Source organism: Scomber scombrus, chromosome 4 (assembly GCF_963691925.1).
Source record: "Scomber scombrus chromosome 4, fScoSco1.1, whole genome shotgun sequence".
Taxonomy (NCBI): Eukaryota; Metazoa; Chordata; class Actinopteri; order Scombriformes; family Scombridae; genus Scomber; species Scomber scombrus.
Genome location: NC_084973.1, coordinates 26215631 through 26238986, shown reverse-complemented (window position 1 = coordinate 26238986; position 23356 = coordinate 26215631). Strand labels below are relative to the sequence as shown.

Genomic DNA, 23356 nt, shown 5'->3' with positions numbered 1-23356 from the left:
CATATTTCAAGGGAATCTGAGAGCTGTAGGGAACCTGACTCTTTGCTTGTCACTGAAGCAGGTTAAATGAAGGTAAATAAAGGTTAAATTACCTACCATTTTAAATTATAATAATAGCAAGTGGCTGTAGATGATATGGGTAGCAATTATATGCAGCACATTTAAATGAACATTTTTTAGCTAGTAATTCCTCGCAGCATGCTTTAGGCAGCCTGACCATCACTAGTGGACATACTGTAAGAGATATAATAGGCGATTTTGTTGGGATAAATGTGACAGATGGGGCCCAAAACACTGAGCTAAGCCAAAGGGCATTTCAAAATGGTATAACTGAAGCTGGAAAAATCCATCACTTTCTACAGATTTCAATCTAAAATGTCAGGATGTCAATCAATACCACAAAACTGATCCTCAGTATTTCATACAGTCATATCAAGCTCAGTGATTGAGGATTTGACAAATCGAAAATTATGTTACACACACATAACATTGTCGTTATATGATTTTTATTCATGTGAAATACCATTTCACAGACATAGAAGAGCATCAGGGTGGAGCCAATGAACAGAGATCACACGGTCAATAAACTGTTTTTTTTGTTTGCAAGATCCAAAGACAAGTATCAAAGTACAGTACAATGGAAATAGAACATTTAGTAGACTATCAACATGTTCATAGTGTCTATTAGTTTTTTTTTCATCTGTAAAAAGAAAATAAATTGGTTTGTACATTTTGCTCTGGTAATAAATAATGAACCCATGGTTAGTGTGTTTTTATGTGTATGCACAATGCCAAGGTGTCTGAAAGAATAAGGCAACAATTCAAATAATTATTCTCATAACTTTATTCCCCATGAAAATGTTCCCTCAGTAATGATATAATAGAAAAAGGAATGAGACAGTATCATTTGTCAGTCAGTTAATATTCTATTCCATCACATTCTTATCACAAAAATAGATACATCTATGGTAAAGTAATTCTTTATGCCTAAACTATATCTTGGAATGGATGAACAATCATGGCGGTGAGTTGTTGTTGTGCGCTGCAGCGCATCTTAAAGTGCAAAATGGAAACAAAGGTATTTGTTAATAACTGGGCTCTCCACAGAGTTGACACTTATGACAAATTGCCTGGGTGCATCAGATAATCGTTATCCCGTCTGGCTCTGGGTGATAGGGTAATCTAATTTTCTTGCCACTTTGAGGCTCTGGCGTGAGATCCAAGTTTTAGTTTGGGGAGCTGCCAATAGCGATCCAAAACGGGGATTTTCATAAAATGTGAATTATTTACATCTCTATATTGCAGTGAAGTTTTTACAGTTTTCAAGAAGTTCAAGTAAGGTTCAATCTTTGCTGATGTAAATTTACTTGTCAGAACATTGTAACTATATACTGGATAGGTACTTAAGGATTTCCATTGTCTCTAATTCCAATTTAAAAGCTGATAGGTATAATATTAATTCAAGATTATTTATAAGGTGGCCCAGTTTTCTTGTCACATCCAAAGCTTTGGTTGAAGTTTTGTATACAGTGTATGTACAACGCACATTTATAGTGACAGACGTTACCCAGATGCATGCACAACAATCCTAAACTACACCCAATTAAATTCATGTGGTGACTCACAGATATGAATGTTTTATTGCAACAGTTTACACCATTTGGCCCTTGTCAGACATCAACGCACTGGGCAGCTCCTGACACACAGGTTTCCACTCATCTGTTTAATCTTTGTATCTCGCTGAATAGGAGGGAAAGGTCCCTTGTTTGAACATCAGAACCAATGTCTCTATTGTATTGCCAAAGCCTTAATTTGAAAAGTGCTATAGACATTTTTTCAATTATTAAAGACCTCACCAGTTAGTAGGTCCATTGGTGCTAATGTTTTCAAGGGTTCATTTCTGTACAAAGGATGTGAGATGTATATTTTACATACATTTATTGCTCTATAGCAACGCATCCAGACAGAAAACAACTGAAAGAACAAAATACATTCCTGCACATTTGTATCCTCACTACCAACCCGATCATTTCTTAATGCATATTCATTACATGGTTGAGTGGCACACATCTTGAAGTTGTTCACTCTGCGGTGGCAGTGAAAGATGATCATCAGGTGCCTGGTGAGGCAAAAAGGTCCTTAGCTCAGCAACCCCAGAATTAATTTTCACGAGCATGTACTAAAGCAGCCCTTCTTTTTCATGCAGTTGTATGCTTTACTTTTGCTGTGATTGCTGATACCTCGCACCACACACAATTGCTCACAGTTGTCATTTAGTAATTGAAAACAGCTTACACAGTCATAATGATTTATACATTGATAAGAACTTTTACAAATGTGTCAAGACAACTGTTTAAATCCATGCATTTCATGCATAGATGATGGTCATCCTCTGAGGCCTGCAAAGCCCCGCTGTGGAGACAGAGAGAGTTGAGTGTTTACTGCATGTCCAGCCACTTTCTAGCCAGTTACCTGTCCATTCAGATCATAACATCTCCCTCCCAAGAGTTGTTAACCTGCTTCACCTTGCTCCATCTTTCTCAGACTGAAGCCCCACAGCTGTGAATGAGCGAAACCACCCATACAATCACATGCACCTCCCTGCAAACCCTTGTTATTATCTCCATTTCTTACCGAGCTATTGTTATTCCCCAAGTGGTTTTTCAACGATGCTGCAAACTCCACAACGCTGTGCGCTCCAGACCTTGAACACAACAACACCTTCCAGCCTCAGGAATGCTTTTTTCTCCACTGTTCCCACAATATATCACAGATTTCTTTCTACTTGTTTAAAATAACCGCATGGTACACTGGACATATACAAAACTGGACAGTCACTACACTTCTTTCTATAGCTGCCACCATATTGAATGCAACACTGCTCAAATGCACATAGCTAATGAATACTAAATGTTGTATTGTGAAGAGTGATATGTATAGTCAGCTGTCCATTTTAAACACGCTGCCTCTTTGTATCTGAGGTCCTGTTGTCCTTGAAGCTCTGCAAGTTGTCGTCATTTCTCTGTCACAAAGATAAATTCCTGCACGTGTCCTTGGTGTTGTCAGTTATTCAGCAGTCATATGTCGGCCTGTTTTACAGCTGTGTGATTGTCTGTTGTATTTGTTTTTTTTTAGCTTTATCTCCACAGTCATTTGTCAGAAAGGCAGCCTTTAGATGGTGGTCGAGGCTGAAAATGCTGCAACTCCTATTTCATGCCACTCCGCAGCACCTGATTGGCTGCAATGAGCATGACACTGATGATGAAAGCAATTGCAAAGGCGCATATCAGGCTTTTGCGCACGCAGGTTTGCTTGACTTGCTGCGTCGGGCTGGAGCCTGCAGAAGGTAAGAAGAACAAGTGGGAGGGAAAGAAAAATAGATTACCTGAAGACCTGCTGAGTCAGGTGTTACTTAATGCTTGAAAGATACCTGATAATCATTTCTGAATGAAAGAGCTCATCACAAAACCTTACATTTACATGATCACAATCTTAAGGGATGAACACTGCCAAGAAAATTTGTTTTCACACCTGTATGGTATGTAACTGCATGGAGATTGAAATATTGATTGGAGTTTTGGAACAATAAACAAATAGATTAGCACCTGACTGGCATATTAAAAGATACTCGTCAAAACACTGGCGCTCCAAGAAAAGGTGTAGTATATCTGAAGAATCATCTAAAGTAGGAACCAAAGCAGTTGAGACAAAAAGAGATTCAAACAGAAACGTTGATGACTACTGTTCCTTATTTTGTCCAAAGAGAGCTTTTTTGATTTATCTTCATTTCCTCCAGAGGTCATTGCTGTTCCTGGAGTAAAACACACATCTTTAAAAAGTGTTCCCACAGTGAAGAATTATTTTCTTATTTTAAATCAGAGAATGGGCTTTTAATGGCTCTAGCAGGCATTAAACCTACATATCAGATAAATTACCACAGCCATCTGTAAATTAACTATTAAAACTAAACTAATTTTCCACTCTTTTGAGCCACCATGTTAGGTTAAATTTCCTTATACCCTGTGTAACTTATATCCTACTGCTTTTTCCAAAACCTACACTTATACTTCTTACTCAGTGAAGGGTTTTCTTCATTTCTAGGTGGACAGAGCTTTAGGAATAGTACAGTCATTTTAAGAGTGAGGAAAAACTGAGAAACGTATTTCTCACTTACCTCTCCTGCTGTCTCACTAAGTTGGGTTTTATTTGCCAACGTTTTGACATTTAAGTAAAGTCAGTAATGCTCAAAGCACTGAGAAATAATATCATCTCAAAATATCTTTCCATGAATGAAACTGAAACCATCTGCATTTCTAAACCCTTAAATTGTGTTTTGTAATATAGAGATGATAATGTTATGTCTGTTTGGGCAGTAGTCCAGGTATGTAAGTGATATATAACAGACAAAAAATATAAAATACAAAACTTCATTGCAAAAAGCTCTAATTCTGAACAGTTTTAAGGTGTATATATATTAATATTGGGGTGTGTTCTGTTAAACCAGGTATAGGAAGATCATCCTTACTGTCTATATCCACCGTGCAGTCCTCCGGGTTCTCTATGTGGTTCTCCTCAGTCATGATGATGTTCTCGATGTCTTTCATGGAAAGGTGATCGCAGAAGGTGTCGTACAAAAGCCTCTTCAGCTCCTCCACCGTCAACTTCTGCATGTCACACTGGTGATACACACACATATCTGAACATTAATATGGAACAAGAGGCAGGTGTGTATGAAAACACACAAATACAACGACTGGCACTTACAGTCTGTGTCCACTCACACAATACATAAATACATAAACAGGCAGTGAACAATAACAGCAACTGCATTCAAAAGTCTACTAAAGTTAAAATGCAAAGCTTGTATAAGCATCATCTACTTAAAATCATGTACAATCTGTATCTAAGTTATTTGTAGCTATAGCTGTGTATAGGTCTTCAGTATATATTCTTGGTAATATTCCAATGTGGGCATTGTGTAAAGTTGAAAGCAAATAAAGAAAAGACTCTGTGAATGAATAATATAAATCTAAAAACGAATTCCCTGCAAAAATGCCAATCAATGATGTGTGCCTGTTGGAAAACTCTTCTGTGTTACTCATGTTCAGCTCACCAATGTGACCAGGGGCTGTGTGTGATGAATCCAGCAACACATTCCTCATACTACTATTCTGTTATATAATGTTATGTGAAGCTATGCAGCCTTTTCAACAGTCCCCCGAGATTTTTGACTCTCCCAGCAGGTGTTCTTTTAGTTGTGATTCTTTGTTCGTATGCAGTCTGTGCCAAGAATTCCTATAAATCCCTTCTCTCTCACACTGGATTTTGAGCCTTACCTTCTTGACAGCCACTCTGGAGTCGTTATCACATAGCTACAACAAAGGTGGCTTTGACAGGAGCTATATCCCATTAAGTTCCATCCCACTGTCAAAGTGAGCAGTTGATTATCTAATGAGGTGTCTAAATAAATGAATATCTATTTTACATAAAACTTGACTTTAATTTTCTACTTAATAAGATATCAACTCAAAGTCTCGATGAAGGGTACAGTTCTTAAGGGAATCTTAAACCTCTCCAAGATTTAAATCCTCCTATTAACGACTGCATGCATGTGACTATTAAAACTGCTTTTTAAAAAGTTGATAGTGGCAGTGCCTAAATGTTTTTGCGCTTGGAGATTTGCAACAGCTGCTGTGTATCTTTTCTCTAATAGGCAATAAATGAGTGACTGAATGAGCACCTTCCAAAAAACGGAGTCAAAGTCAGTGCCATGGAATTTATCTGGCATCCCAGCTGCCGTCAGCTTTGGGCCTAGAAGAGTGACAAACTCCTCAAAGTCCACCTGGCCATCGCCTGCGGGAAAAAGGAACAGTTGGCGTTTATTGTAGCTGGTTTTACTGCCTTGTACAGTCCAGTTTTGTGGGCACATAAAGACCAAAGCCTCTGTACTTGTGAGACTTAAGTACTTGTGTGACTTAAGATAAAATCCAAGCGGTAATACTATGTGTGTGTGTGTGTGTGTGTTTGCCTCACCGTCCATGTCCAGTCTTTGGATGATGACTTCCAGTTCCACCTCATTTGGCATGTAGCCCAGCGAGCGCATGGCCATTCCCAACTCCTGCTTTGAAATGAACCCGTTCCCATCGCGGTCAAAAACTTTAAAGGCCTCACGGATCTCTGCAGAGAAAACACATACACAAATGAGCTGAAGTGTTAAGGCAGAACAGGATATGAAAATGGGAAATGTTCCACGCACCAAAGACACATTTGTCATGCCGCGTCAATGCTTGACTCATAGTTATATGGGGGTAGGCAGCTCAAGAGAATAAATTCCACCAGTAAAATTACAAAAAAAGAGCCAAAATAATATAAACAACCTGCAAAAAATATGTGGGTAAAAATTTAACAAGGAGATGAGATCAGAACAAATTGTCTACACTTTATAGTGCAGTTATTTCTGATCTGTGTATTTTTAAATTTCATGGGGATGAATTAAACTTCCTTTCTTGCCACATTCTGAAAAACTTTAGTGCCAAAATAACCTTATGGGAATACAATATGCTACCAAATAAAATACAAAACATGCAAAATTCTGGTATTTTCTGGATTCCCATCTGTCTAATAAATTAGTAGAAAGCGAGACAAATTAACAATTACTGTCATCTCAAAATGATTGCTGGAGCCTGTAAGTGTTGACATTAACATAAAATCTCATGTACTATGATAAAATTGCTAGTAGTGCCACTGACAAGCTATGTTTAAGCTTCCTCTGTAGTACAAACTTACTATGAGGAAATGGTAAAGATGTGAGTGTTTAAGATAAGTCAATATTTAGAGAGCCAAATGTTAGTTTCATGATCTAGTGGACAAAATTTGAACATAAATAAAGTTTGTCAACCTTGCATGCAATGTTCATGAAAACAAGAATCCAATAGGATGCCTATGTAATTATATATCTGTTAGTTATTAATAATAAGAAGCTCTAGGTATAGAGCCATTTTCGAAACAACAGTTACAAAGTGATAGCAATGTCAATTAAAATTAGAAACAAAATTACAATGCTTGTAATGCTGTAATTGTTAACAATAGAAAAAATAATAATTATAAGGCACTTTACGACATAAAACCAAAACAGGGAACCACAATCGTGCAATAAAAACAGTCTGAGAAAATAACTCATATTCATCTCAGCAAGACACCACACAAGGTCACCTCACTTTACCTATAACACCACCACCATAGGTTTTCAGTGAAATGTGTCCACAACTATTACATGGTCTGCCATTACATTTTGTACAGATGTTCCATGATACCCTGAGGATGAGGTTTAATGACTCTAGCGCCACCACATGTTTGCCATTTGTAGCACAGAGGGAAATGTGTCACTGGATGAGTTACCATGCAATGTGGCACAAACATTCATGGTCATTGTGAACTTCGGTAATATGCGCTTCCGAGTTGCATAATGGCAAATTTATGATTCACTGTTTTTGAAACTTTTGATCTGTAAAAACCTCTCTTGTCCTCCTTTAACTTTTGATTCAATATTTTTGTTGAAAATGTTAGAATTTAGCGGTGATAGGTCTGTCCTTTTCTTGATCATGTGCTGGTGAGGCGTACTGAAAGGGAATCTTGTTAACAGTATCTAGTGGAACTTTGACGTGTGCTTTTGACGAAGCCTTTGATTAGACTCTCCAGGTTGGTTGGGTGTTTTTTTCTGCCATACCAGAGAAGACGAGGTTGTCATGAATGCTTTGAATTTGGGTTCTTTCATCACTTTATATTCTTTTGGGATGGTTTCAGTCTGATGGGTGATTTAAGAGGTTTACAGTTTGATTTTTTCAACATATGATGTGGTTGTGTGCAAATTCAAGGTCAGCACAGTGGTTTCATTGTGAAGTGATATTATAAAGTCTAGGTTTTTTTTATTATTTGATACTAGCTAAGTAGTTTGGGGTAATTTTAGTCCATAAAACAAGTTTTTAGTTTTCGAGTGTTGTGTACATTGAGATTGATCTTCATTGCTGTTTTAAGATGTATATAAAATGCTCTACTTTGAGTAATAATTAATGTCTCATATGGTTTTTCCACAAAAAGCTCTTTAAAATACTTAAAAGGACCCGTTCTCTTTCTCCGTCATTAAAAATGTTTACAGTGTAGTAGCAGACATCTTTTGGCCCGCAGTTCAAATCCATTCCTAGTATATGTGAACTGGGGGTTTCAGGTTTCCACATCACATTTGTGTAAGTTGCATACTGGACCACTATTGGATCTAGATTAGCTCACAAATCATGCTTGAAGACCATAAAGTCAATTTTTGTGGGGAGAACAGAATGTTTTTGTTCAGCAGATGAATGTTAAAACAGCATTCTTCAAACTCTACACATACCAGTATATTCTTTCTGAGCAGTGAAACTCAAACATCCAACTGAAGGATCAAGAAGCAAATCACAATTTTGAGTGGAAGGGGACTTTAGGAACTAATAGTTGAGAGAAAAACGTTCTCAGCCTCAGATATCGGTTTAGGCCATAATTTGTTGTAACTCTCTGAACTTTATTATGGAAGTGAAATACTAAATTGAGTTTCCCTTTAACTTGACTCAGTAGTGAAAAACTGGAGTGATGTACTTTATGTTATTAGCAGCAGCAATAACAGTCAGTTAGAGAATATAAAAATACAAGTTCAGCAATATAAAATCCAATGACGTTACAGTTTTGGACGACATATTTGATCAACACTCAATGGACACACACGTGTGGCCTATTACGGAGCCACAATCAATACAGAAAATCTTTAAGAAGCTAATTCCTCAGTTCAACCACACAGCATATTTCCTCTCATTCAGAAACTTTCTCTACTTGTTTATTCTTTATGAGGAACTGAATCCCTTCATTTATATGCAATAGCATCCACAACCGAGTCACCTACAATTTCAGACTTGTCACATCCCCATGTCACACGCTTGATTAGCACACAAAAGAGGAGAGCAGGAGATGAATTTTAAGATAGAGATGATGCACTGAGTAAATCTTCAGAACATTACATGTAATGTGTGTAATCTATCTAATCTAGCATTTGTTGGAATCAGGAACCTTAAAATGTGTCATTTCACATGCATGTTAAAGCCATAATCAGGCTTTTTAAAATAAGGTTTATGGAAATATGGTGGTTTGCAGAGGTCTGAGAGAAAATTATACATTAAGTCAGAGAAAAGACAAAACAAGTTTTTAAATGAGAAAATGTAGAGAGGGGTTTAAATGAATACTGAAAACAAACAGGTACTGAATGTTTCGAAATAATGTATAACCTGTCTCAGTTATACAATTAACTGACAATAGCAGCTTTCTTCAGGGAAATAAAAAATTCCAACCTGAATTGAAATTTCCCCTCTCAGTTTACACCCAATTAGCTTTTCTTAAGTTACTGAAGTGTAATACTAAACAAACTTTATCAATCCGCCGCAGAGCCCAAAGTTGTGTAAATGGGAATTGCTGCTTTGGTGATTTACCGGAGTGTCAGAACAGCAACGAATTGTCGGGCCTCAGGCTAAAATCCACAGTGTGACATGCTGTGACAAATATTTCAGTTGAAAAACAAAAGATGAAATATAGGTGACGACAGGAAACAGTGCGTGTCATTCTGTGTATAATGTGGATGTAGGGCTTCAGGAAATAGTTTGTTGTAATCAAGCACACGTCCACAGAATAGAAACTGTGCCACAGGGATAAAGGTACTTGGCAATCATGTATTACAATGGACTACATCTGGGCATGCAATTTATAAAACCAAGCAGAGTAATATTTGCAGCAGCTATTTTTCACATACTTTTTCCCTGGAAAATGTCTTACTAGAGGTGTAGTTTGAATCATTGAGAGCCTCCAGCTGTGTTTTTTACCTTCCCAAGGTGTGATCTTATTGTTTATAGAATAACAATACCTCAGTATCCACCTGAGGTCTTCGCTCCATCTGTTTACTTCAGAAAGAGGGACTTTCCAGCAGACCGCCACAGAAAAAAACTGTAAAACTGTTACAGACTAGCAGGAGGCAAACACACTCTTAAATAAGGTGCCAAAACAGTTTTAGCTAATACTCTGTCTCCTCTAAAAGCTTTATTTATTGACCAAAGGCCAAGGTGAGCAAAACATCCTGACTGGTGAATGGTGCCTTGTATATTTGATACAAAAAAGTGGGTATTGTGTAATGAAATATGGGGGGAATTGTTGTGGGGGGATTTTATACTCTATATTCCCATGATAAAAAATGCTTTAAATTGTTGTGGGGGGATTTTATACTCTATATTTCCATGATAAAAAATGCTTTAAATCTGCATGGGCCAAAAATATAATGAATGGCTTATCAAGCCCTGTGAGATATACAATCTTAACACTATACAGCTATTACACTATCAAACCACTCGGCACTGCTTGAAATCAGGACAAACAGAGTAATATTAGTATGAAATGAAAATCTGTGAAGTAAAGCAGACCATACAAAATCCCTCCACGAACAATCTATCAAAAGGGGCTGACTAATCATCCTCTAAAAGAATGAATTTCTTTTTGACCACACGCCATCCAGATAGTGTGTTATCTCTTTGAAAGTTTAACTATCTTCATTATCCTCAGGACAGAAAACTATATCTTTCCATTTTCACTTTACTTTGTTAGCCCAAAATGTTCCAAATTCACATGTATGCCCCAACAGTGACTCTACTGTAATTGAGTAACAGCCTTTGTCAGTATTAAAACGTATCTCCCCCTGAAAAAAAATGAATAGTTCTGAAATTGCACAGACGACCTGACTTAAACTCCCCAATCAAATAGAAGTTTGTACTGTGTATGCATATTGATGCAGCCGTGAAATAAAGACAGAAATGTGAGGCAGTGTTGACTAAAACAACAGTGGGTTAGTATTGTTACAATCCACTTTAATGTTTCCAAACCAAATCACTGACATAAAAGAATCATGGTGGGATGTTTTTGGTTAAAGGTATTAAAGGTAAGATAACGTTTTCTCCCACTGTTGCACTGAAGCAAATTCTTGGTATCATATGTAGCACACACTCATTGAACAATACTTCTTGAACATGAAATAAAATGCGTGTGGTCTACGGCTGCAACCGACAATTATTTTCATTGTCAGTTATTTGTATCATCTACAGTTTAAAATGTGACACAGAGCCCCAGGTGCATGCTTAGGTTTTCATATTGCTTGTTTTATTTGACCTAAAACCCAAATATATATATTTAACTTACAGTGATTTAAAAGCAGATCAAATAAAGAAAATGCTCAAATTTACATCAAGTACCAATTGGAATATTCCTAGATAGTGAGCTTTGTCTCTCTGCAAGTGTACATTATGTATGATAACATATTTATCTGCTCAAATAACATTTCGGAGTAAGCCCATACATTTTACAACTAGCCTATAAAATATCAGTGGTTGTAGAATCCTCTGCATTGTACACCTGAGTACAGACACAAGCATGGCAAGGGTCGTCAGTGTGGCCAATAAACTAATCAGACGGCCACAGAGTCAGTCACAGGCTGTCTGGGAACAGACAAGGCCTGACAGTCCTTCACATTCTCTGTTTTCCGAGTTTAAGAGGTTAAACTCTGAGCTGGATGTTTTTCGAAACAAAGAACATGAAAGTAATTTATTCCACAGGCAACTGACCTCTTCAATTCTTAGACCAACCTACAGTTTGTGTGCTGCATTTTATTGATAAAAGTTTAAGAGTGCTCATACTCTCAGTTTGTATGTTTTAAGGTTTGTCTAGAGACAATTTTCCACTATGGACAATAAAGTTATATCTTATTTGACTTGAGGAACAGGAGTAAAATACTTGAAATGTTTTGAAATCCATGCTTGATTGATAATTTATATGGTTGTTGATGGCTGATCTTCTGTTAATTGGTCAACTCAAAGTTTTATAATTAGGATTTTTTTTAATTAAAAATTTATTTTAAATCTTCATCTGGAAACTCATTACTGTTGTTGTACATAATAGTTTCAGCCAAAAATAGCATTATAGATATTTTAAATAACCTTCAGATAATTACCAAAAAACCCAACAGTGACTTGAATGGCAACAGAGTGCAGTACATTACATTTTGGGGGTTTCACATAAAAAAAAACATTATTTCCTTTCTGTTTGCCACTGCCTGAAATTTTTAGAATTGCCACGAACTCCTTCAATGCTTTTAGGAATTTGTGAAGCTGCTCAAAAAGCTGAGTGATTTTCTATGTTTTTTAAAACAAATGTGTCCTTGTCAGAACCAAAGTGCCACCGCCTTGTACTTTTCCTTTGCTGCAGCAGCTATTGTTAAAGCACCTCACCTAATTAAATTACTGCAACTCTCACTTTCAGGTACAATCACATGTAATTTTCCTTATAAAGAAAATGTTGCTTTTATTTATTTATTTTTAGTAGCTGTTTATGCTGCATCTTGCACTCAGTCTCTAGGACCACTGCTACCACTGGGGAGGTGTGAATATTTTTGTTGAAAGCGTGTGGTATTTTCTTTGATGTAGAGAGGTGCTTGTTGGCCTTCAAAGATGCGAAGCCATGAGGTCCCCTGTGGTATGATCTGACAGAGGATGAAAAGCCCAAGTTAAGATCGGGGGAGCTGTGAGAACCAAGCATCTAAAGCTGAACTCTCACAAGTGAAAGGTGCGCTGTACTCCCGTTGCACAGTTCTCCCTGTACACTCTATCAATGAAGTGCACCGGATCCTGGCTGCAGCACAGAGATGCTGAACAGTCTGTGAACTGTACGCAGCACTAGACAAAGCCAGGGCTCACTTGGAAAGCTGATTCATGCAGACAAATAGAAAATGCTTGGATCATGACAAAGAGTGTGACATCAACTTTCTACAGTATGTGGTGTCCTCTATTATAACAACAATGAAAAAAACAGATTTTTAAAAATTGGATAAAATGAACTCTTCTCATATCCTCACAGAACAGAGACACATCACATGGGAAATATTTACTTGAGTTATCGAGGCATGCCTGGAGCAAGGCTTTACCCCTTTTCTGGTTAAATTTAGCATCATTGAAAACTTCTGCTAATTACACGCAGCTCACTTTGAGCAGAGCAAGCTAATACTGAGGCTTTTGCAGCAGTCCATAAATGTAATCCAGGGCTGATTTTCAGAGCCGGAGATCCTCATTGCCTCTGTCAGACTCGCATCTGCTTATAGCTGCTTTGGATCAGTAATTGCAGCACTCCCACTCTTTAAGTAAGACATTATCAGTGTGAGAAAAACACTGCTTTGCTGTGTGCGTGTGTCTGTGTGTGTGTGTGTGTGTGTGTGAAACTCAGGCGACTATTTTTAAACACCCATACCACCGTTAATCCATCTTTAGCTGGATATGGGCCGACTCGGGCACCCGGAAGATTTGAATATTACCATAACAGGTTTCTAACAAGACTCCGGAGTATTCAAAAGGGGGTATATGTCAGAGTCTAAGTCGTCTGTCTTAAGGTAAAAATCTAATCTATGGGTTTGGATTAAAACTCCTTCCTCCTTTATGAAATTTGAAACAGTTTAACCTTGACAATGCAACACTGACACGGCCAAAGGGAGATTTGGGAGGGGGGGGGGGGGGGGTCGAGATGCTATATCCTCACTAAGAAAAAATCCCCCAGCCAACTTCTTAAACCCCCCTTGACCTCAAATGATTGAAGTCAGTGAAAGGCTGTGAAATTTTAGCTCGTCTCTGTTGCTTCTTTCAGTTTTCTTTTCCGGCAGGGAAGGAGAATCGTTGATCTGTCTTCATTCTTTTCCCTCCCTCGCTCTTATGTTTTCAAAGCTGCAAGTTTTCATCATCACAGCTGATACCAAGCTGAGCCAGCGCCAATATCCACAAGGCGAAAACCCGTGAGAAGCACCTCCAACAAAGGTCAGATGTGAACAATCAAAAGTCTCAACTATGCATTACAGACTATCCTGTGCTCCCTCAGTTCCACCATGTTAACTGTATACGTTCATTTGTAGATGCTGTTTTTTGTTCTTTTTTTCTGCCGCTGCATTTCGTTATTGTCTGGTGTAGATTTTGCAGTATTGTTCATCAAAAGTGAGGAAATATTACCCAGGAGAAAAAGCACTCCACCTTCCAGAACTCATCACAGTTCATTTCACAGGTAATAAAGTCTGCTGGATCCACTCCTTCATGGCAATCGATCACAATGGAAATAAATGGCTTAACTATAACCTACCTGACAGCCGTAATCACAGCACTTCATGATATTTCCTGCTAATCTGCACCATACTTTCCATCAAAACCCAATTTGGCAAGGTAAGATGTCATAGCAGGTTACAGCAACTGATTAACTGAAAATGTATGAGACCGCGGTTGTTGATGTGTTAAGATTTCAAGTGAATGAAAAGTAAAAGAAATGTAATTTTCAGCTTTTTAGTTAATTTTCTGCTTTACAATATGCACCTATTCCTTACACCTTTATAATAAATGCAAAGAAAGTCTGCATTTTTACACATTTTATTACACATTTTTAACAAATATTTGACCAATAATGTCACAGATTTCCGCAAATCCTTTATATTTCTCTTATATTACAGACATTTTTATAACAACTCATGACCACAGTGTCTTTTACAGACTTCTAAAAGCCGTACTACTCTACAGATATGACCTGTGGCTCACCAGCTGTAGTGCTGGGTCACCTCACCCCTGAGAAACAGCTCATTTCTCCTCACATCTTTATCACCATCTGTGTCAAGTAGAGCTTTTTCATATGCCGCCCGTCTCATCCAGGCAGGTGATACATTTGAGAGAGCCATTTTGAAACCCATTCCTGCCTGCCTGCCTGCCTGTCTGCCTGTCTGTCTGGCAGGTTGTGTAAGACCGTCCTCCATCATGCAGGTAGAGCCGAGTGACAGGTAGACACACAAAGTGAGATTTATTATTCTTGGCCTGATTAGATAGGAGGAAGATGCTTTTATGGGTGTTCCCTGTGCTGCACATTTGTAATGTCACGAACCATGCCTTTTCCAGAATGGATGACGTTAATCTTGCTGTCTTGATTGTGTTTCTTTTCTTTATCCAGGTCTGTATCTTTTTCTTATTTGGTGGTTCTTAGTCAAACACTCCTCTGAGGCCTATAGATATTTCTGTTTGCCACCTTCCCTCCACTCTGACGTAATATTATCTCACCATCCTGCCTCCCTTTTTTTGGAATAAAAATGCACAAATTTAAACATCACCAAAGCCAAATTCCTACAGCATGAAAGCCCAAGCTTTAAAGGCATTTAACTGTTATTTAACAATTACAGCAGTCAGTGCTAGTGATGCCGCATGTCTTTCTTCTTTGTTGATTATTAACAAAAGCCGTCTGAGTTATAAACTGATATTTGCAAGACTTGTTACATTGTCAAAATGATTTGAAAGGCAGAAAGTGGAAATGCAATGGTGCCGGCACTAGTAAAACGTTTAATTTATTAGCTTGATTCACTTCTTTCTTCAATTTTGTTTCAATATAGTTTCAGGGGGAAAATGCTTTTTCTGTATGAAAAGCTCTCTTCTATATAATAGGAAATAAACCATTTGTTTCAGGGATCCAATTTAAGGTTATGATGAGGAGTTTTTCTCTGTAAGAGCGCAATTATTGAATTAATTCTGGCTTCCTGAGAGAGAACTGTGCAAATAGCAGTCAATAACAGAGTGAACAGAAGAGAAAAATAAGTGTTTGGTTGTGCTAAACACATCTGGATCATTTCTACACTCCTGAAAATGAGCCAGCACATCCACTACCATCATGATTGGTCATTTTGTTATGTGTTGTTCTTAGCAGCATATGCTTTAAAATGGTCTTGGTTGACCCCTTGGAAGTACACCCCCGCAACACCCACTGATTCTGCACCAGCAATACGTTATGTGCATAATTTCTGTCTTGCCAAGCAGATGCCGGTATCTTTAAATATCTTCATTTGTATTCATGTAAGTATTTCCAAAGGAATGGAAGTCAACCCTCCACCTCAGGGCGAAGGAATGAGTCAATGTTTTCTGCTGCAGCTACTGTAGGAGTCGAGCAGAAACATCAAGATAGCCTCACAGGCAGTTTTATGCCATTAGGAACACAGTGGTGTCAGTGTTTTTTTTGAGCAGCTGTCAATCAATTTGATTTGCAAGATTCCAAAAAACTGCCAATGGAATGAGTAAAAATGTTAAAAAAGAAGAAGCCCCCATAACATGTTACATTTTTATTACTTAAAGCAAACTTCTTTGAAAAACAAAATGCAGCGTGGATGTTGGAATCTCCTAAGAAAATATTCAAAAATGCATATTTATGACTCAAAGACAAACCGGGAAAAACTTCTTCCTCAGCTATGTCCACAAGCCAAGAGTGCTGCTTTTCAGAGTTTCATCATCCAAATATGTAGACGTTATCTACCAGAGATTTGCTGGGTTCTAGGAGGGTTTCTGTCATCTCTGTCCCTATAGTTTCTTTTTTCAGACATAAATTAAACAAATCCTGAGCTGAAATCAAGGCATAACTATGTAATTTCAGTTAAATTAATCCCCTCTGGTAGACACTGATTTCATTCGTCTCATGTTGATGTAAAGGGGGATTATAGTTGTGTTTTGGCGTATGTAGCCTACGCATGTGGCTACGCCATAGCTGAAATTCACCTGCTCAAAAACGTCACTCTACTTCAGGGCTATGGCAGCCTTAAAGACATGGAGACCACAAAAACTGATTGATCTGTATGGGCTGCTTGTGTTTCATCCCTACAATTTTCCAATGTTATAATGCTGGCCAAATCATTTGTGGACTTGATACGTAGCCAGTCTGTATAGGTAGCCATACACTCGCACTCTAAAGTGTAACAATTAACAGAAGCCTTACGCCGGGAACACACCGAAAAGCGGCCTGCGGCCTGCAACTCACCGCAGGCCGCTTTTCGGTGTGTTCCCGGCGTTAGCTTTCTCCTGCATACTTTGTTTTACGTGTCACCAGACTAGCTGCACACAGTAAAAGTAGAAACATTACAACTTGTTTTTAACACTTAAACAGTGTTAAAAATGAGAGTGAGATCATGTTTAGCTTGCTTTAAGCAGTGCAGGCAGTGATTGACTGACTTGATTCAGACACATATTTGGTTAGTGTCATGCATTAGTGGCCTGAGAGGTGCACAACACCCAGTACTGAAAAACTCAAAACACTCAATATATTTAGTGTGGACTTGAGACAACTCGAACACTGGAACTTCTCAGCACAACAATGCAGGTGGTGACAGTTGATGTGAAAAGCCATGAAGCAAGTGAAAGGACACCTACTGTAAGTAATTTTCTCACTTTCACTAACACACATCTAACAAAAGCCATTTCCACCATAACTTCCGCTCATCCCGAGTCGCTTTCTGTCAAAGTGAGTGTTTGCGTGGTGATAGTCTTCTACTCAGTAACGATACAAGTAAACCCTCCCACTGTCTATACTGCAAAGTTAATGAGAGCATCTAAACACAATTACTATAAATCCAGCTTTACGCATTAGTTATTATTAGGATTACTTCCTGTTTGCCACTCGTACCTTCCTGTCTCTGTGGTGACAGTCCCGTGTTTTATCTTGAAACAATGAAAGCCCCTCACTCTGCCATGAGTGTGAACAAATGGGCGGATAACTGTTTTGGCCGCGTTGATTCCGATTACTGCAGACAGTTACTTGGTGAGTTTACGATGCTTCTTGAGAGATCTGGCTCCATTGCCGCTTTGTGACAGGTTTGGCTCAGGATACACTTTTATGTTTCTTTGACAGTGATTAAGAAAAGTCTTTCATGCCAAAACCAAACACATTGGAACTGGAAATCAGTGAAGATGTTCATGTATAGATTTGAAAAGAATTGGTGTAAATTGACACTTTTTCCTTTGATTCCATCTGCATCCTGCTCCAAATATGACATCCATCAATTATGACATGCCATGTAAATGAAATAAATTCCGCTGTATGCCTGTCTTTTTATTGAAGATTAGCAATGCCTGCAAGCGTATGAAATAGCTGAGATGGTAATTTGTATTGACATTTTGCTTCTATGGCATGTGGATTGTGATTGTAATGCAATGTTTCGCTTTTTGTTCAGAATTAATTCACATTATTTGTGGCTTCTGTTACTTTTCTAATTACATTAAATTACAATATCCCGGTTTTTAAGCATGTAAAATTCAATCATTAGACTTGAGGTGAATTATCCTTTGGTTCAGCTCACTCATGTTTGTCAAATGGATTCATTTTCCCGTAATATAATTTATTGACTTCTTATGAATAGATTTAATTTTCTCACTTAGTCCCCAATGACTAAAGGAATTTTTAGGTTTATAATACAACTCTCTTGAGAATCCATCAGCAACAGAAGTAATTTGGGCCAAATTCTTTATATGAACAACCTCCCTCAAACAACATTACTATAATCACAAGAATACAGGGAACAGGGAGCTGAAGGAAGAGAATATGTCTAAATATATTTTGGTAATTCTGAACTTGTTCTCAATTCTACACGTCTAAACATGAGAAGAGTGAGAAATGATGAAAGGGAATCAAGAGTAGATTTGTACTGAAACGCTAAATAAACTTTGCCGGAAAGATGCAAACATTCTGCTCCTGTCTTATCTTTTCCTTGTGTCTACAGGAAACTCCTGGCATGTGTTTACATGAGCCTCACTCTGGGACCTGTTACAAATGCTTTAAGCTCAGCCCTGGGACTATTTTGAAGCTGCTTCCAATAGGGCTGTTGTTAGGCAGTGTGGAAATGGGCTACCCACTTAATTCCACCTGCAGTGATATTGACACTGAGCTTTGTGTGTGTGTGTGTGTGTGTGTGTGTGTGTGTGTGTGTGTGTGTGTGTGTGTGTGTGTGTGTGTGTGTGTGTGTGTGTGTGTGTGTGTGTGTGTGTGTGTGTGTGTGTGTGTGTGTGTGTGTGTGTGTGTGTGTGTGTGTGTGTGTGTGTGTGTGTGTGTGTGTGTGTGTGTGTGTGTGTGTGTTAGTGGTGGAGGAGGTCTAAAACTATATTGAGCTCGTGTAATATGACCAACTGTTTTTTTTCATCCCTCTTGTGTGGGAAGGGAAATGGAGAATATGGAGTCCAATTCAATTTATGCTTGCATCAATGTGCATTAGGGTACTTGCTCCCACCGCCCCTCACCCCCCAACTTCACGCACGCACACACTCACACACAAATATGCACACACATACACAAGCTTATCGAGCATCAGAAAAACAGCGCTTTGTTCCAATTATAGCTTTGACAGCCTTCTCGGCCCAGAGTACGGTGCCATTCGTCCATTCCCTGAGGTGTCCAAGCCAGTAATTGAAAATCAAGTCCTTGGCTATGCGTGCCAATAGGGCTTCAGCCTCCTGTTCGTATACATGCACTCGCACACGCATATTCACTTATGTGCAATTTTGTTTTGTGACAAAGCCCTATCTCCCTGATGGACAAGTTGATGTATGTGACACTTCAGACTTCCAGCCAATTCGCGTCCATCTCTCAAGAGATGAGAGCGGTGATGAGACAAGGAGACTGCCACTCCAGCAGTGCATTTCTTATCAACAAGTCATTTATGAAATGTAGCCGCTGTCAAAATCTGACTGACAAGTATTCAAAATTGTTCAATGCATATTATAATTGAGATCTTATTGAATATTATAGTATCTGCAAAGGGGAGGAAGCAATGTATCACTACACAATCTAATGCAAAAAATGCCTTATGATATCCCAGCTACCCACTTGTAGCACTGACCACTATCTCTGAGCAGCTCAAAGTATGATGAAGGAAAAGGCCGGCTCCGTCACATTTATGTTTCTGTAATGTTGTGTTATCTGGCAGTAAAAGCTGCAAATCTCAATGAATTCCAGGTATACTCCTGATAACAACAACATTCAATCTCCTCTCTGACACCACCTTTACAGTCTGCTTCTTTTCACAACCTGTGAGACATCCCTCACACGGGATCACTAATGCTCTGCAACAGCAGAAAAAGGCTCTGTCACTTTTGTTAACTGTGCACTACACCAGGCTCTCCCATTCTATCTCCACAAAGCGTCCCATTGCTTCTCCAGTCAAACTGCCACTATAAGTTAAGCTGTAAAGCCGAAACAGCTCACTTTGTCTTGCAGCAGAGAGACTGCAACATGACAGTATACAAGTGGAATCATTAGGCAAAGTCAAAATGGAGTGTTTTCTATTTATTCCATCCCAAGCCTACTATAAATTAAAGTGGGAGGAAGGAAGGAAACTGAGATTCCTCAACAGACGAGAGCTTCTTCATGGAGTCGATAAAAATGACTGAAATATGAGACACCAATTCCTTTTTTTCTGTGCTGCTGCTGGGCACAAAAGTATATGTCTGTCATGGAAGGTTTCTTTACACTGGATATCATGTTTGACAATAAAGTGCATGAGTGATCATGGGGATGACATCATGCAAAGATCAGTTTTGGAACTGACATGTTGATCTTTTCTTTCATCACAGGCTGAGTTTGTTGGGTGCCAAAGCAAAAAAAGGCAACTGAGTGTAATAAATAGGAGGGAGAATTGCACCTTGAACCAACCCGCTCTATCCTAGACCCTTTTTTTTTGCCATTTCTGAATGTTTGTGATGCTACCTATTTTCTGAAACTGGTGTTGTGTAAAAAGGTACTGAGTCCATTCAATGAACACCAATTGGGAATTGAAACCAATTCATATTTGGCCTCTTCCATTCTGCTTTTCTAATTAATATCAACCTCAGCACTGAATTAGATGTCATTGCCAACCTTATTATGTGTACAAGTATGTATTGTGCAGAAGCAAGCCTCTATTTGTGTGTGAGACAAAGAGGGAGTGTGTGTAGATACTTTTTTGTGCAGCTCCAGGTTCAATTAAGAGTTAATTTGTGATTTCTCCCCAGGAAATTCTGCACCAGCATCCACTGATAAGATTTCTCACAAGACTCAGCTTGCCTGTAATTCCCACATATGCATTTCAGTCATAGCCGTGTCAAAAATGCTTCATCTTTCAAGACACATGTGCATACTGATTGCTTCTGAAGCTGTCCAAAAAAGCTGTCCAATATGTTTTAAATGAACCTAAACAAGACAGTTTGTAATCCTGCTTTAGGTAAGAAATGTGTCTATGATTTTTTCCCCTACAAAGGATATATTAATAAGGTAACAAGAACAAGAGGTGCAGTAAACAAATCATACGTCAGCTACCTTACAGCATCACCGCACTGAAGATATGGCAACAAAGCAGCGACTTACTGTCATCACACACACTTTGAGACTTGAACAATGTCCCAGGGGTTCCTGCATGATAATGTGCAGATGTCGCAGGTTCACATTACAAGGGCCCCAGGCATGAATATTCTCATGATACTGAAAAACAAATTGCTCAGAATTGTTGTCTTGTGCCAGCATGCTTGTCAGGAGACGACACTTCTTTTGCTATTAGGTGCCACTGCATTGCTGCAGGATGAGTGTGTATAATTGTGTAGATAAGTTTGTTAGTCAAGAGAGGATTTACACTGGATGTTGGTTGAACTGTTCAACAGCTGTGGTTCAAAACATTTTAAGATGGAAAAAAGACAGATTTATGAAACACTCACTGGGCCATCTGACTGTCAGAAAGTCTGTGAGGGCAGACTTAATGAACCACTGAAACCAGAAGTATATTTCCACCCTGGATCTTCTGCTTCTAGTTAGAGCCAATGCATCATCTCTGCCTTCAAGAAGAAATACTTATTGACAGAAATAGTGCTGGGATGCCTTATTGTTTTAACCAAATCAGCCCCATACAAAGGGGCACAAAGGGATATGCAGTATGTGAGAAATCCTCTGAATGAGCTGCAAAGATTGAATCTTTATTTTTAAGCAATGAAAAGAATTTGAATTTCCATAGCTGATCATTGAGCAACACTGATAACAAAGTGGGTGGTTATTGTTGGACATTCTGTTAAGCGTTCATATATCAAGATCAGAGAGGGCTGAAATGTTTAAAATAAACAGTAAAGACTGAATAAGGCAGCAAATTTAAAATATCTATCCTATCTGCTGAGCGCTGTCCAGGGTGCTGACCGCGGGTCCGTTTGAATGAGCTCCACCACAGGAGCTGACCACCGCCACATACACTGTCACTACAGGAGTCCATTATGAATAAACACCCCCATGTGATACCCGGGAGCCTTGAACCACCTCAGCTCAACACAAACAGGTAACATCTCACCTTCAACTTCGTCTTCGGGCAGGTTCACCGGGGCGCTGTACGAGAGGATGTCAGGGATGGTGCAGATTCCCCGGTACATCAACGTGGAGGTGACTGGATGCATCGGCATGGCTGCGACCTTTGGCTACCACCTGCGCGCTAGTCATACAGAAATATCTACAGAGAGGATCCCAACTTCCCCCCACAGTCGCCGAGGGAATGGAGAAGCGAGTCCATGGATGGGGGGAAAGGGGTGAGGTGGGAAACGGTGGATCCTGCAGCGTGTCCACCGAAATCTTTCTTTTGGTCAATGAGCAAAGAGCATGGAAATGTAGAGGATGCCTTACCTCATTGCAATTTTCTTATTTGCTTGAAAACAATTTCTTGATTAAAAAACAAATTGGTCAATTAAATAGAAAACTACCTCAGACCAAGACAATGCGCACATTCATACATCACCATCAACCCAGACAAGCTTCACATCTGAAGCAGAGCTAATAGGTGCAGCTTATTTGTCTCTGTTGTAAATTGAGCAACTGATCCAAAAAAATTAGTAGGTTATCAATCCACTGACTGTTTCTGTTCCGGGGTTGGTCTGGTGTAAGCACATTCATGCATCCACTTGTTGGATACGCGCTCGCTTGACGCACTCCGTCCTCAAGAGCCAGCCAGCTTCATATAATCCACAGAAACGACGAGTTACACTGAATGAAAGACAAAAGACTAAAATTGTGTCTATTAAAGAGCGTGAAAATATGTCAGGTCAGCGCGTGATCTTCAAAGACAATAATTGCTAGCTCGCTCTTAATTGGTCAAAGGGACTCGTGCGCATTGCGATCCAGTTGTTCCATCTTCAGTGGAGAACAGAAAGTGTTTTTTGTGAAAGGGGATATGTAGTCAGTTTTCTCTCTCTCGTCTCACACGCGTCACTCTGTCTCTCCCATACATACGTCTGCACATACACACTCTATGGGCAAATTCACCACACACATAACACACAAACACACCCAACACCCTCCCTCCATCCCTCTCTGTCTTCGTCTTTTTTTCTTTTTCTTTTCTCTTTTTCTTTTTTTTATTCAGTGACTCTCATTGTGCGCATTCCGGTTACTCACCTATATATACTTAAACCATAAAGTGTGACTGATG

General features: G+C 38.9%; 1 protein-coding gene across 1 annotated transcript; it reads right to left on the bottom strand.

Moving 5' to 3' along the window:
• Positions 1–3206: 3206 nt before the first annotated feature.
• On the bottom strand, positions 3207–22337 carry LOC133979549 (calcium-binding protein 7). Its single transcript, XM_062418089.1, has 5 exons — positions 22229–22337; positions 6034–6177; positions 5741–5853; positions 4526–4676; positions 3207–3337 (listed from the first exon to the last, which is right to left on the bottom strand). The coding sequence occupies exons 1-5, from the start codon at positions 22335–22337 to the stop codon at positions 3207–3209; spliced, it is 648 nt and encodes a 215-aa protein (XP_062274073.1).
• Between the last annotated feature and the right edge of the window lie 1019 nt (positions 22338–23356).